We start from the raw sequence: 15,583 nt of genomic DNA, 5'->3' as shown, positions 1-15,583 counted from the left end.
CAGTAACAACTCCCAACCCCGAGCCCCAAGCTTCCCAATCTCACTGTAGTCGGCTCAGTTAGCATGAGGTTATACCCTCTCCTAATCCAAGTAACATAATATGCTCATGAAAAGGAAAGCTCAATCTGCCATGAGATGAAAAGATCCGGGTCAGTCAAGGTCAGAAAATCTGAGCCAGGGTCATCTAGAGAATGAGGAAATCTGACGGACCTGAAAAGAGGCCACTTTCTGGGAGCCCAATGGGAGATTTCTTCCTTCCCCTAACTGCCTGAGCCCAGGGCGGGCAGAGAGGGCTGTTTCCAGCTCTACACCCACCAGTCACTGGTAAGCTGTCCCTCCTCTGCAAATGAAAGTCTTCTTTCCTCGCTCCTACGTATGTGGTGCCACCTGGAGGGTTCCCCGACCAGTTAGTAAGACCTCAGTTTCCACTTAAGTCAAGGGAAGCAAAAGCCTCACCCTGCAAAGACTACATGCAAATGACTTTGCAAGTGTTAGTCAGGAGGAGCCTAAAAGTGAGAAGGAAAACTGGGAGTACCTGTCCTTAATCTGCATGTACTATCAGAGGCTTGAAACTGGAGTTCGTTTCTAAAAACCCCAGCCCTCCGTTCCCGTTCTCTGAAATGGAGCTGGCCCAGGATCCAGGGACGGGTCCTTTGCCTCCTCTTACCCCTGTACCTCTGGAGCCACTCCCCTGGATCATTCCCGATGTTGAAGCAACTGCTTGTGTTTCGAGTAATGGCTGTATACACGTGTTTCTGCATACAGGTTGGTCACAAGCCAGACAATAACAAGATGCAGGAAGTAGGTCAGACAGGTAGGCCGAGGGGCTGGGAAAGGGCAGAAAGATTTCTAACAAGCCAGTGTCTGAGGCCAGGAAGCCCAAGCAGAAGTCAGCACACAGGATCCAACAAAACCCTGCAGATAGCAGAGCCACGGAGAGGGATAGTGGGAACAAAACAACCGGAGAATATGAACTAGACGTTCAAGTGTCTGTGTGTGTGTTCAATAATGCCTGACTCTTTGGGATCCCACAGACTGTAGCCTGCCAGGCTCCTCTGTCATGGAATTTCCCAGGCAAGAATACTAGAGTGGGTTACCATTTCCTCCTCCAGGGGATCTTCCCGACCCAGGGATTGAACCAGCATTTCCTACACTGTGCCACCTGGGAAGCCCAGGGGTTCAAGAGGAGGTACAAATGGGATCAGCAGATGAGTGACTCCTGACAGAGGTTTAGAAAGGGACAGGATGTACTGTGAGCTTACTTTCTGGAGGCTGGAGGAATTCAGCTGAGTCTTGTCAATGATCTTTACAGCTACCTGCACAAGAGACAAAAAAGCCCAAGATTATCTCTTTGACCAGGCTAAGATCAGGATTCAAATCTGCTTCTTCCTTTATATTTCTACCTTCTTCTGGCCCTATCCCTCTGTGCATCCCTCTCTTTTCAGATCTCATTTCTGCCTGATAAACAGAAGGCTGCCTTGGGGAGTAGCCCTACCACTACTGCTGGGGTATCAACAGTGGGAGATGCTGCCATGGCCCCAGGCCCAGCGCTCACCTCTTTCCCAGTCAGGATATGCCGAGCCAGCTTCACCTTGGCGAAGTTACCCTTGCCAATGGTCTTGAGGAGCCGGTAGTTGCCGATATGGGGCTGCTCGTCAGCAGAGGTGGCTGAGTTGCGGCCCCGCAGCATGTTGGACTTACTGCTGGGCTTGGAGTCGAGGTGTCCCAAGGGGGGCTGCCGGTTAGAAACATGCACACCTTGAAGTGTGCCACCCTTCAGTTCCCCATACCCTGGCCCTTAGCTCTCTGCAAAAAATTGTAAGAGGCTGGGGTATGTGGGCAGATGCCAGGAGGCTGGGAGGCATGCAGAGAGAAAGTCATAAGGCAGGGGAGTAAGAAGGGAGGGAAAGCGAGCCCCGCTCCACTCTAAAGGAGCACAGCCTGGGTCCACGGCCAACATCCTACTACGAGCCGTCCCATCACTGGCCCCACTCTCTGGCCATACATCCCCATGAACGACCCAACAGTTCCTCCTCCTCATGTGGGGAGCGCTGTCTACTGCCCTCCCTGTTGCCAGAACTCAAGAGTCGCAGGGGCAAAGCACTCATCACCCAGTACTTCAAATTTATCTTTACTGTGTATGACTTTATGTTGATTTGTTGTCTATCTGGTAAGAACAGAAGCTCGTGAGGGCAGGCACGTATCATTTATTCACTGATACAACCCAGCACCTACGTAGACTGGATTATGGTAGATGCTCAATGAACACTTGTGCAATGAAAACATGGAATGATGGTCTGCTGGTGGTCTCCTTCGATATCCCCTAACTCAAATAAGGGTGTGAGGAAGCAGAAATGACAACAATTGGCACCAACAGGCACATAAACATAACACAAAAAAGGGATGGTCCAGATGAAAACATCCTTCTGTGTGAAGACCTGTATGGCCCTCAGAGGGCTAAATGTAGAGTTCCAAGTGATCCACTCCTAGCTACATGCCCAAGAACAGCTTGAACACCCATGGACGTTCATAACATCCCACATTCACAATCGCCAAACAGTGGAAACAACACAAATGTCCATCAATTGACAAATGGATACACAAATTGTGAAATATCCACACAGTGGAATATTCATTGGCAACTAAACAAAGAAAAAGAAGTACCAACATATGTTACAACACGGATGAACCTTGAAAATGTTATGCTAAGTGAACAAGACTGGCCACGAAGGACTGCAGGCTGTACACTCCCTTTATATGAAACGCCTACTCCGGAGTAGGCAAATCCAAAGACAAAAAAAGAGACAGGCCTATGGCTGAGGAAGATGAGGGGCCTTAGGGATGACAGCTAAGGGCTGAGGTTTCTTTCTGCGGTCATGAAAAAATTCTAATGAAATGCTGACTGTGGTGATGGATACACAGCTCCATGAATTTACTAAAAGCCCCTTTAGCATACACTTGAAAGGGTGAATTGTATGGGATGTGAATTACATCTCAATCAAACTATTAAGGGTCTAACGCTAGTCAAGAACCCTGATCTGCCTCTTCAGAGCACCTGATGCCACTGCTCCAGCATCATGCAGATCAAGGGCAGCCAGAGCCCCGTCCCAGAACCATCCAGAGCTGCCCTGGAAACTTCAAGGATACAATCTGGAAGGGAGCAGTGGGACCAGAGAAGTGTGTCTCGAAATTCTTTCTTTCACGGTCCTTTCTGGCTCTCGGTGAAACCCTCAAAAACCACAAAGAAATGACTTGCTACCGCCCAAGGAACTGTCCAGGGTTCCTTGACAAGGAGCATGCTTCCCCAACCAGCTGCTTTTCAGCCCTAAGGGGCCACGAACAAGGAAAAACTTCCCTCTGCCCCCACTTCCAAGAGAGGAAGATGGGTGGAAAAGTTTCCTTGGCAACCTCTAATTCACCTCCTAAGTTTCTGGTCACTCCCCTATTTTCTGAGGATATGAGCCAAAGGCAGCAGGAGCCTGGCAGTCGCCAAGTCCTCAAACTCTGGAATGAGAATTCAGTGTCGCCCTGAGGGCCTGGGTCCTTCACTCCCTGAAGCTAACTCTGGGCATCTGACTGCCCATCCTGAGCTCCGCCCCTCTGTCTCCACGTTCCTCAGCCCAGGGGCTGCTCTGCGCGGCACAGCAGGCCAGCACCCTCTCCCCACTCCTCCCTCCCAGGCTCAGCTGCACACTATCTTCAAGGCACAGCAACAACTGTCCTCCATACTGGAACAGAGAGGTGTGATAAGAGTACAGGTGGAGAGACAAACTGCCAGGGTTCAGGTCCCAGGTCGCCTCTTACTCAACACATGTTAATTTTACTATCATCAACAATGTCCTTACGAGGGAGATGAGATTACTACAAAGCAGGAAGAAATCCTAAAAGATGACCAACCTGGGATGATCCCATGTGTGGGTGCCAGTAGATGGTCTAGTGGCTGCCGAGGAGCTCTGTCCAGCAGACCGAGGTTCTAGTCCAGGCTCCCCCTATTTACTAGCATTAGTTTCTTATCTGTAAAGCAGCGATGAAACTGTCCTATTTCACATTCATTAGGTGACAGCATGTAAAATGCCTTCAGTTCAGTTCAGTCACTCAATCGTGTCCGACTCTTTGTGACCCCATGAATTGCAGCACGCCAGGCCTCCCTGTCCATCACCAACTCCTGGAGTTTACTCAAACTCATGTCCATCGAGTCGGTGATGCCATCCAACCATCTAGCCAATGCTTAATAAAGAACAACCACAATAATCATTATTTTTGGTTCTCCTGGTGGCTCAGATGGTAAAGAATCCGCCTGCAATGAGAGAGACCTGGGTTCAATTCCTGGGTTGGGAAGATCCCCTGGAGAAGGGAACAGCTGGGTGACTCCAGTATTCTGGCCTGGAGAATTCCATGGACAGAGGAGCCTGGAAGGCTAGGGTCCATGGGGTCACAGAGAGTCAGACACAATTGAGTGATTTTCACTTCACTTCAAATGCTACACAGCCTGTCTGCAGAGCCAGAAGTCTCATGGTCAACAAGACTTTCACATCTAAGTCAAGTAGTCCTCATCCAGCTGCAGCTCAGATGGAGGCCAAGAGATGTAGGGTCCCCCGGCTGGGGAGATGTCCCTGCTGGGGAGAGGTCCCAGCTGGGCTTTGGCCACCTTGCCTTCACAGGAGGGGACTCGCCAGCTGCAAAGGGTTAGTTCCAAGCGAGGTCTCCAGGACAGTCAAAGAGAAGCTTCCGCCTATCTGGGTCCCAAAGAAGCAGAAAACGCTGGGGCGTGTTCTTTGATTCCCCTGCTCTACAAGTCACACACTCGCCTTTCTGACCAAACCATCCAACTCTGAGGATGCCAAGGACACAGTCCTTCTCTCACCCCTTCTGCCTCTTCCATGTTGAGACACAGTTCCCACAGCAGGGATGAGGGACAGAGTGGAGAGAGGGTACGGAAGGAAGAAGAGAAAGGAGAAAGTCCTCAGTAGGAAATGTTCCTTGGACCAGGGCCCTGCCCCAGGTGGCTTCTTTGAAGGCTGAAGCAGAGGCAGGGGTGCAGCTACGACCATGGAGACAGGGCCCCTTCCACGGCTCTGACTAGCCCATGTAACCTGGACACAGAGCTAACCAACAAGGTGGGAGGCTGACGACTGGCTGGCCTTCTGAGCCAACTAAACAGGATCTGGCCAGAACCACACTCTGCCCCCCACCTCCAACCTCCTTGCCCACAGAGACATGGAACACTACATCCTCCAAGCTCTGGCCAACATTACAGAATGGACAGGCCCCAAAGGTCTCAGGAAGTCTGTTGAAAGTAGACACCATGGCCCTCAGGCAGCTTTCAGAAAGAACAGGGGTCACCCTGGGAGGCAGGATTTGGAACCAAAGAGCAAAACACGCATGATACTTAGCAGGCCTGAGAAGTCGGGCCTAAGCAGCTTTGTGGTCCTCATTCAAGAAGCATGAAGATGAAGAAAAACAAAGTCTTCTATCCAGTGGGCCCGTCAACCTGGGATCTCAGAACCTGGCTTAGGCGTGTTGCCAGGTTTGTCCGGAAGACAGCCTCCACCCCGAGCGGCCCGGCGCTGACTCAGGTAGGCAGGGCCCCTTCCCTAACGCTGGAGGCTCTGGTCAACAGTTCCTCCCAAGAAAACCTCACGCTCTGGGGCCTTGCACTCAGGGCTGGCCTCAAGTGTCCCGAGGCGTCCCCAGGGCCGGGAAGGGGCCAAGCTGGGAAGGGTGACAGGCACTCCCAGGCCAGAGGCAGAGTGCGCCTGGGCCCTGCGGAGTGGAGGAGAGGTGTCCTTGGGTACTGGCCCTGGGGGGCCGCCCCCGCTCCCTCTCCCCTCACTGTGGCACTCGTGCCCCCGCCCGGGGCCTCGGCCTGTCCCGTTCCGTCCCTTCAGTCTGGCCAGGCCTGCCGACTCCACCTAAGGGCAGACTGCTCTGGCGACTTGCCCCTCGTTTCTGAGCCCGTGCCTCTTCCCAGGAAGCGCACGCCTTGTGCTAGTCAGTGCCTGGCTCCACTTAGCAACTCCTCAAAGACCCTGTGTTTGGGGTGGGAGGGATGAGAGAGGAGGGGGCAATTCCACAGCAAAAAATCCCCAGAAAACAGAGGGAAACATACCCGGCTGGAGAAAGGGACAAGGACTACCAGCGACTTCCATTCAGCAGAGCCCAGAGCAGAACCTGTCAGGCAGTGAGGGCAAAGTACAGAGGCCGGGAAGAGCCAGGCCCAGGGCGGGGGCTGCTGGCGCCGTCAGCCACCCTTACTCAGCTGAAGCAGGCGACACCTTCCACCACCTCCTCAATGAAAAAGAGCGCAGCAGCCAGGCCGAGCAGCTCTGGGAACCTGGACTGTGTCGCAACCGAAACCACCACTAGCAGAGAGAGCCCGGGCTTGGCAAGGAGAGGGACGGGGACAGAGCCCCGCGGCTTCTTGGAGGCCGGGGCCTGGTGGCCAGGAACCCCAGGCAGCCCTCGGACACCACCCAGGAGCCAGGTGGGAGGAAAGGGGCCGGAGGGGAACGGGAAGGAAGGGAGACAGAGAAAGAGGCGGGTTTAGATCAACTTCCTTCTCCCTCCCCCTCCCCGGAAGTGGGCTGCCCCACCCTCCCCAAGGTGCTCTGCTGGGTAACTGCTGGGAGCCGGTGAGGAGGAGGACAGCCCAGGCTGTCGTAAAGCCATTACCGCACCTGCAGCAGGTGGGACCTGGGGAGGGGGCCTCCATGTGAAGCAGACAGGCTGCCCCAGGGAGTGCCAACAAACCCACCATCAGGACCAAGGGTGGTGGCGGGGGGAGCAGTAACCAGCCATCCAACAGTGGCAGATGGACCTCCTACTTCACAGAAAGCAGCGCTCAACCTCAGAAAAATGCACACTCCACTTGTGTGGAGTGCTCTGGACACAGTATCAGGAGATTCAGGAACCCTGGGAAGCCCCTTAGGTCTATGGATTCTAGATGAAGAACCTTCATTGCTGATAAGACAATGAGACGTTTAATCCTAAATTTTGCCCAAAGGTTGGGGACAAACCAAATGTTTCTCTAACTCCTTCCAGCCCCGATACTGGGAGATGATCTCCAGTTTCCCCCAGCAACCACCTCCCCCGGGCCTGGGCACAGCAGGGGCACTCTTTACAGCTTCCTCTGGCCAAGCACCTTCGGTCCAGGCACCTGCTGAGCCCTCCTTGTTCTGGATTCTGGTACTGGCTCTTTCCCTGGCTGCCAGATATACTTCACATTCATTCCACTACTCTAGGCTAGCATCTTTCCCATTAGGCAACTCTTTCTAAAGCTCTCATGCCAGGAGGCCATAAACTCCTCCCGGGAAGGGCAGAGCTCCTGAGGCCCGCACAGCACCTGGCACAGACACATGGGGGACGGTGCGACTCCGTGTTCACCGTCTGTATAGCCCTGGTCAGCAGACTCGACATCCCTGGTACTACCGTCTGCTGGCACGTACGTCCTGTGTTCTCCACACCATACACCTACAGGGTAGGCAGCACCTTCGTTTTACATATGAGAAACTGAAGCCAGAAGTGAAGAGACGTGCCCGAGGCCGGCCTGCCAGTGCAGAGCTGGGCCTGGGGCCAGTGCTTTCGTGCCCACTCCAGCACTCTGCCGTTCCTCATGGCTGCATTTACCAGCTTCCCTTCAACCCTTCTTGAAGACTAATCTGCTCTTATTTCTCCCCAAAGAAGCAGAAGTCCCTGGCTCTTCATTCACAGACTAGGAGGGAAAGATGTGAAGATTCAGGAAAGGTGCCTGGGAGAGCAGGAGCACCAATGTCTGGTTAAGGCCAGTTTGGGGGCCGGGGGCTGTTTCACAGCACCCCCTCCTCTCACTCCTTCAAAGTGGGCACTCAACTCAGTGGAAGAGATCAGGCTTTATTCCGGACCCTGGGCTCAGTCAGGCCTGCCCCTCCACTCAGCCAGAGTGGGATCAAATGGCTTCATTTTCTAGGCTCCAGGATTCTGTGATGTGACACATGGATAGTATCCTCAACTGTATTTGTGGGAGGCAGTGAAAGTTTTGTAAACTGAGGAAGTACTGAGCATTGACCTCAAACAGAGAGGCTGGGGAGAGACAGGGTAGGACTGAGCTGACACGTCACAGGGCCAATCACTAGTTCCTTAACCCTTCCTCCTTCACAGCACCCAGGAGCCTTCTCTGCACCCTTTCATCCTGAGCAACTGTCCCTCTCAACTGCCAAGAGTCAATAAGCCAGTGGAGCATGTTGGGCAGGAGAGCCCTGGGAAAGCTGGCAAGCACTGATGGGTGGAGGGCCTGGTCGCACCCCGCCACCCCCCGACCATGAACTGTGACCCTCCCCCTAAGGAACCCCTGCAATCCCTTAACACTCCGTTGCAGAGGGGAGGTGGGCTTGTATGGAACTGCTCCCTTCTCTGAGTCAGCGTAGACGCCTCCCCAACAAAGGAGGCCAGCAGAGCCTGCAACCGAGGCCAAGCTGAAAGCGAGCTGGCTGGCTGTCCTCTGGCCGTCTGAGCTACAAGCCTCACCCCGAGGGCGGGAGACCAGCACGGCAGCCCAGGCCGTGCAGGGCGTCCATGCGCCTCCCAGCAGCCACGGCAGAGCCAGTGCCTGCCTGGGTCTGGCGGGCAAGAAGTGACCACAGTGAGAGCCGAGCTGAGCCAGCCCCAGCCCACACCCCTTCATGCAGAGGCCACTGTGCCAGGAGCACCCCTCAGATCTGTCTTCTGAGTCACCTGAAATGCTGGGCTCCTCTTCAAACAGTGGAGTCTACGGAGCAACCAGAGCTTTACAAGTTTCCACACCACTTCAGCCCTGGGCAGCTCACTTGGGGCCTCGTCTCTGTCTCCATCTCCAACTACTGTGGCCTGTTCAGCACACTTTCACTGAGCGCCCACCGCTGGAGCCCGTTTATAAAGTCCAGAGAGATTTGGCTGCTGCCTCTGAGAGACTGAGAGGAGGGGGGCCGTCCACGAGACTCACACTGGGAGCCCTGCTTTGCTCCTTACCAGCTCAGACCACCACCAGCAAGAACACTTGGAGCCGCCAGATCCTTAGACACGAGGACTCTAGCTGCTCCCACTTCACAGGATTAGTGTGAAGAGGAAATGAGAAAATCCACGCCAGTGTTGACCATGGCGGGTGCGCAGCAAGGTCTCAGCCATGTTTTCTGTGATCTCTCTTCACTTTCAGGTAGGAACTGTGGTTTCCCATCTACAGGGGTTCTCTGAGCTCTGAGAAGAGTTATAACCTCTAAGAACTTGATTACAAGCGCAGCAAAGCTGATAATCCTTCTAGAATGAGGAAAAGTTAAATTCCTACCATGGCCAGGCTGTCAGACAAAAAAGACCCTCCTTCCTAATATAAAACCACTCCTGCCAGGAGAAGTGGGTGAATGAGAAGGCAGCCACGCCTCTGCCCTCGGAGCAGCCCAGAAGAGGAGGAAGGTGTGCCCGCTCTTCCCGTCCTTGTCAGCTCCTTAACTCCTTCCTTTCCGAAGAGGTCTATGAGACAGCCGACATACCAGTACCACATGGTGCCAAGGGCTGGGGGAAGCTCACACTGCCAGCCTCGCACTCCATTCGGCTCCTCCCGTACCAGTGGGTTACTGTAACCATGGAGACCAGCAAGTTCCTCCATATCACAGGAGAGCCAGCCTGCCAGCAACCCAGGGCTCCGGGGGAGGCAGAAGGCAGTCTGCAGCAGGTCTGGCTCTCTTGACACAGGATCGTGGGGAGCTGATGGAGACTAGCCAGGGCAGCTGAGGTGCCTGGGCCACCCTCTAAGTCCCTTTTCTTTGCCTAGTAGTTTGTCTTGAGCACACCGTCTGACCGTAGAAGTGGTGCAGGGTGTCCCTCTGGAGTCAGACAGACCTACGGGGGGACCCCAGCTCTACCACCCTGGTTGCTGCGTAGGGAACGGATTGGAACGGATCGGAATGGTGGTATGGAGAGCTACAGATACACATACTGAAAGGCTCCGGCTCTCATGTAACACCTTCTTTTAAGTGGTCCATGTGAGTAACCCTCTTATCCCTTGTTTATCCCAAATCCCTTTATTCAAACAGTTACCCAGACGCCTCCTTAGCGGAGTGGCCTCCCCCTGACTCTCACAGCACCTGTCTGTGCCCACTCAGCTCTTCTGACTTTGGGCCTCTGTGCCTTAACCCCACTCTTGGTGCTCTGAGAAGTCAGAAGTCACCCTCGTGCGCCCTGAGTGCCTAACAGGGTGCGCGCCTAGCTCCCGCTTTATAATCCTTGTGGAAAATATACAGAATAAAAGTGGTGCAGCTTTGTGATCCCTAGAGTTGCTCCCCTCCTCCCTCAAGGAGATAAGCAAGGGCAGAGGAAGGAAGATCAAAGCTTCTGGCTGCAAGATCCCTCTCCCCTCTTTCAGGGCATTTACTGCCCTTTGAAGTTGACTGGTTACTGTCCGTCCTTCTCACTAGAATACACCATACAGGGAAGGCCCTTGGTCTGTCTGATTCATGGCCCACAACAATGCCTATAGCACAGAGCGGATATATTCAGTAAGGTAATGAATGAATAAATGCGTACGAATGAATAAGTAAGAGAACGTGTTGGGGCATCTTCATGACAGCTTCTGGGATCTACACCAGTAACCCATGTTAATGTACTCTGCAGAGAAGCAGGCAATGGGCCACAAATTGAGTGCCCCAAAGATGGGTGACATCTGTGGAGCGCTAGTCCCACTAAGAAGCTTTCTCTCCGGTGGGGACTGGGCCCTTGGTACGCCATCTCTCACAAAGCTCAAGGCCAGGGTGGTCATCAAGGAGAACTGGAGACAGACTCAGAATATAGGCAGAGTCGGGCACCAGCTGCTCCCAACTCCCATCCCTGGCTCCTTGCATCCCAGAGGCGGCTCCCTCTCCTTGAACTTCCTGCTGCCCCACAACCCCCAAGCCCTCCCACTTCACACAGCTTGCTCTGCTTCTCCACATTCAATCCCTCCACTGCTCTGTCAAAACCACGGTGTCTTGCTGTGACAATGTAAGGCAGCTGAAGCCACTCGAAGAGCTACTGATTTGGGGAAGTGATAGAGACTTTAGGAGACATTTCCTTAGTGTTTGCCACACTGAGAGCTCCGCTTCAGTGTTTCCTCCTTGAACCAATGAATTGAGTCGACCCTAGAGATCACCCATACACACCTGCCTCACTTCTTTGTAAAAATCAGCATCCCTACCCTGACTCCCACCCCTCCTCAAAGTGCCTCCTGTTACAGAAAAGCAGAGGAACTAAAAACAGCAGCTGGGGAGCTCAGTTGACTCACCACCCAGCATAATCATCTCCTCCCAGAATCTCCCATCTTCTCCTGGGGTTTTTGCCAACACAAAGTAAAAAAGAAGCACGAGATCTCAAAAAAAAAAAACAAAAAAAAAACCACAACTCTCTCTCAGCGTTTATGCAACAGCCTTTCTACCTGGGTGCAGATTTAACCCCATGTCTCTGCCCTTCCAATGCAATTTTCTTCAAATGTCTTCATGAGGCTTGGAAACTGGCCTGCTGAGTTCTATCTGGTTTCAGCTCTACACTGGAAGGTGCTGAATAACACATGGGCCTCTTCCCACTAACTCTTCCTCTGAAAGTGGAAAAACTACTACCTGCCGACTCCTCCAGTTTCAAAGAGGGAGTTGAAGGAGGAAGAGGAAACATCAGAAAGAAGACTGGGACTAAAGTCTGCCGCCCAGAAGTCACCGTGGCCAGAAGTTCAGAGCTCAAGCGGGACAAGAGCAGGAACCACCAAGGCCAGCACCACCTCTCTCAGCACCCATCCCCACCTGGCCAGGCTGCACGGTGGCTGTTCACTTACGTGACCACTAAAAATCCAACTGGCTGCTCTTCTCACGGGTAACTGCCCACTGGGCTGTTCCTGCAGGCAGAGGTGTTATCTTCCTCTTTCAGCAGATCACTAAAAACCCAAGCAGGAAAGGACAAACAAGCTGAGGAATGAGGGCTGCCCCTGAACCGGTGCTAAATAACAATGGGTCAGATCAGTCAGAATGGAGAATTCAGCCTCACCTGTGCCCAGGACAACTGCAGGAGCTGAGCACAGCTCTCCAGAAAACTTTCTGGGTAGGAAGTGGTATGTGTATTTATCTTTGGCATTTGGCATCTAGAAAGACAACTTACTTTTGTGATAGATAGCGCTATGTCTACAAGTAATGAGAATGCTCCCACAAGGCACACGCAAATCTGCTGTAGCATATTAGTCAAGAAACCCCCAACTTACCCAAAGTTCCATTCTGAGGAGGAACTTTTTCCCATAGGAACATGTTACACATGATGCTCCTATTCTCAGGCCAGCCCATCCCGTCAGGGCCCACCACTGTCTCTGAAGTACTGTATTAACCATACTTAACATGTAAATAAACCTGGTGGCTCCGGTGGTAAAGAATCCACCTGCAATGCAGACCTGGGTTCAATCCCTGGGTTGGGAAGATCTTCTGAAGAGAATTCATACCCACTCCAGTATTTATGTATGGAGAATTCCATGGACAGAGACTGGTGGGCTACAGTCCATGGCGTCGCAAAGAGCCGGACATGAGTGAGCCACTAACACAACACTTAAACCAGAGTCCTGAATAGCAAAGTGAATTCAGTGTTCCAACATGGGACCCAGGAACATATCTTTGCTCCCCAAGGATCATGGGCAGTAGAGACTGGGGTTTCTTAACCTTCAAACTCTAGGTGAGGGCTTGACATAAGAGGACCTGAACATCTAGGGAGGCTGGGCAGGAGGGCGGGTCTAAGGAAATGGAAACCCAGGTGGAGATGAAGACCAAGGCTGGAGGAAAGGGATTCTGAATGGGTGCTGCCTTATAGGAGGGAAGGCCTATCGAAGGAAGACCAAGCAGAACTTCAGAGAGGGCGGGCAGAGGGGAGCCTGGGACAGTCCCCGACACAGCAGGGGCAAACACTTTTCAGAACTGTCTTCCCTGCTTGGTAACTGAAGTCACAGACACACCTCCTTTCTACCTCACTGGGCCCATCGCTACCACTGCAGTCTCAACCAAGGCCAAGGGCAGAGGCTCCTGAATCCTGCAACATGGCATGGCCAAGGCCTGGGCTGGTGCCTTGGTTAGCATGTTGGATAAACAGAGGAGGGCTCATTTGTCAGAAGCTGGGAGGAGAAGGCTGGAAAGCACGAGTTTCTCACTGGGACTGAGAACATGACAGCTGCTGACACTAGGCCTAAGTTTGCCTGTGAAGCCAAACCCTGTTCGTTTTCTGGCGGCAACACCAGTTCTACTCCAGGGTGCTCTAGCTACCTGTGTGTGTGGCCAAGGAACAGAGACTATGGTAAATGAGTGATAGTCATTTTCTATTGTAAGAGCCTTCTTAAAAAAACACTTTAATAGTTAATTCATCTTTTCAGAGGCAGAATCCAAGAAAGACTCTGTACTGGTTCTAAGAGAAAGGAGTAGTCCAGAAAAGGCCAGTTTCGTCCTGGCCCAGGTGGCAGGGAGACGTGGGTTCAGAGGACACTGCTGGAGCTGCTGCACTTTCCGATGTCTGTGGTGTGGAGCTGGGAGCAGGGCTCTCTGGCGCAGGTGAACTCCTGTGCTGGGGGAAGCCCTCAGGAGCAAGAACCATCAACTGCCAGGTGGTGTTGGGGAGGAAGGGGGCCACTTCAGGGCGTTGTGAGATGCACTATTTATTACACAGACTGCAGACAAGAGAATGCTGGCTGTTCTGAAGGAGGCAAGCAGCCAAGTTTCTAGCTTTCCACCTCCAAATTCACTCAGAGAGGGCAGGGAAGAAAGGATGGCTGCAAAAGGGATACAGATCCTCCCCCAACAACTTCTGAAGGGCAGCTCTAACCGCCAATCAGCATGTTCGCTGAAATAAAAACCTGAAGACTGAATGCAACCCGTCCCTCCGCACCCCCTTGCCGGGGCACCTCCGGTTAGAAAAAACATGCCTGGCTGCAGGAGGCCACTGCTCCCCAGTCTGTTGTTCTGTCTGGTCCACGCCACCCCCAGGACAAGGACAAAGAACCCACAGGAATAAAGGGGCTTCCACCAAGAGAAAACGAAGGGCTACAGTCAGAATCATCCAACATCATCCAAAACACTTAGAACAATTCCTGGCATATACTAAATGCTCGTGACATGCTAGCTATTATTACTATAATTCCACATGCTTTCCTAAGTTAGTCTTCAGGTTGCCAGAAAAAGACACGGCTTTTGGCTTTAACTTTTTACCCAGTGCTTACCACAAATTCTCTGTTTTCTAAAAAAAAAAAAAAAAAGAGAGAGAGAGATGATGGTTCTTTTAAACTGGCCTAGGAGAGCACTGGAGTCAAAGACCCAAGTTCTGGTCATCTATTTGCATAGCTCAGACTTGGACGTGGCTTTCTGGCAGAGCCAGAAAGGGCTCCAGCAGCTCAACTGTTTTATCCCTTCCATAAAAGGCCACTCCACTTGCCCCGATCAAAAGCACTTGAAACACACACACATCCAACCCTAGGAAAACCCAGAGTGTACACCACAGCTTTGAAATACACAATGTCAACAATCTTGCCAAGATTTTCTAGGTATATGGAACTGGAAATGTTACAAATTAACAATCACAATGGGAAATGTGACTAGTATTTAAGAAGCACACACACACACTCACACAGTGTGGCTAGAGCCCCTGACTGTTGCAGACCAAGAGCCCCGCCTCTTCCGTGGTGAGACACGGAAACTCAGAGCAGTGGCCCTGGGGGTGAACGTGGGGGTGAAAACCTAGCCACACACCCAGCTCCTGAGCAGCGCTGATCTGTGGCAGCCAGGCTCCCACCACCAGCTGTGCTTCACACAACAGAACGAGAGCACTGTTTGGGAAGATGGGATTCTCAGTGCTGGGTTCTGTATCTTACGAGCTGGCATGTGTCTGCCTCAGGGGCAGTTTCCTGACGCAGCTGCATGTCCTGGGCCCCTGCAGACATGATCTGAGACACAGGGGAAAGAGAAATGAGATACCAGAAGCAGGAATCCGGGGATGAGAAAGGCAAGACAGAATGAAACGGTCTGGCTATCCTTTTTGCATTCCTGTGCCACGAGAGCTGACTTCTCCTACCTGGTCCTAAGGAACCACAGGCACTCCTGCTCCCCGTTCCTGGAGGACCAGGCTTCCTCCTGGCATCTCCACCTCTTGACCCTGACAGCTCTACCATGTCAAGTGACTGCGGTATCCAAAGCTGATGCTGGCTGCCCCATGAAGAGATAACCAAGGTCATGTGAGCTGGCCCGACACCTTCCGCTGCACTTGTTTATGGGCAAGAGGGTTAAAACGACCTGTCGGGGAAGAAAGGGGGCAAACCCTGTACACAGGGCAAGCACTAGGAACACAGCATAAGGGCCTCCCGTCAAGAAATCTTTTGCTCAAATAAAAAGCATAAATCTCTCACCAAACACCAAACCCACTCACTATGCCAAATACCACTTATGATCCAGTGACCTTGAGGCATTGCTCCATTTTCCCGAAGTTCTTTGTATAAAAGGTTTGGCTTTTGGGACCGGGGGCAGTCAGGGAGATAAGAGGGATGAGCAAGAGGACCCCATTAAGAGCCCCAAATTAATGTCCAAGCAAAGGCTTTCTGTCT

The 15,583-nt window shown here is 52.6% G+C and overlaps 1 protein-coding gene across 10 annotated transcripts in view; it reads right to left on the bottom strand.

Annotated features, from left to right (window-relative positions):
* MARK2 (microtubule affinity regulating kinase 2) overlaps positions 1 to 15,583 on the bottom strand; it is a 54,680-nt gene that overhangs the window by 13,874 nt on the left and 25,223 nt on the right. For 8 of the 10 annotated variants that reach the window (XM_020887681.2, XM_070457536.1, XM_070457537.1 and 5 more), the window contains exons 2-3: positions 1,556 to 1,735; positions 1,263 to 1,316 (exon numbers count right to left, since the gene is read on the bottom strand). In XM_020887681.2, coding sequence (XP_020743340.1) covers positions 1,263 to 1,316; positions 1,556 to 1,735 — 234 coding nt within the window. Of the gene's footprint in view, positions 1 to 1,262; positions 1,317 to 1,555; positions 1,736 to 6,109; positions 6,440 to 11,803; positions 11,903 to 15,583 lie in introns of those variants that run through there. The other 2 variants (XM_020887685.2, XM_020887686.2) reach the window with 2 other exon arrangements.

The sequence above is a fragment of the Odocoileus virginianus genome, chromosome 28, assembly GCF_023699985.2.
Source record: "Odocoileus virginianus isolate 20LAN1187 ecotype Illinois chromosome 28, Ovbor_1.2, whole genome shotgun sequence".
Classification (NCBI taxonomy): domain Eukaryota; kingdom Metazoa; phylum Chordata; class Mammalia; order Artiodactyla; family Cervidae; genus Odocoileus; species Odocoileus virginianus.
The sequence above is the reverse complement of the archived record's forward strand: the minus strand, read 5'-3'. Positions and strand labels throughout refer to the sequence as shown.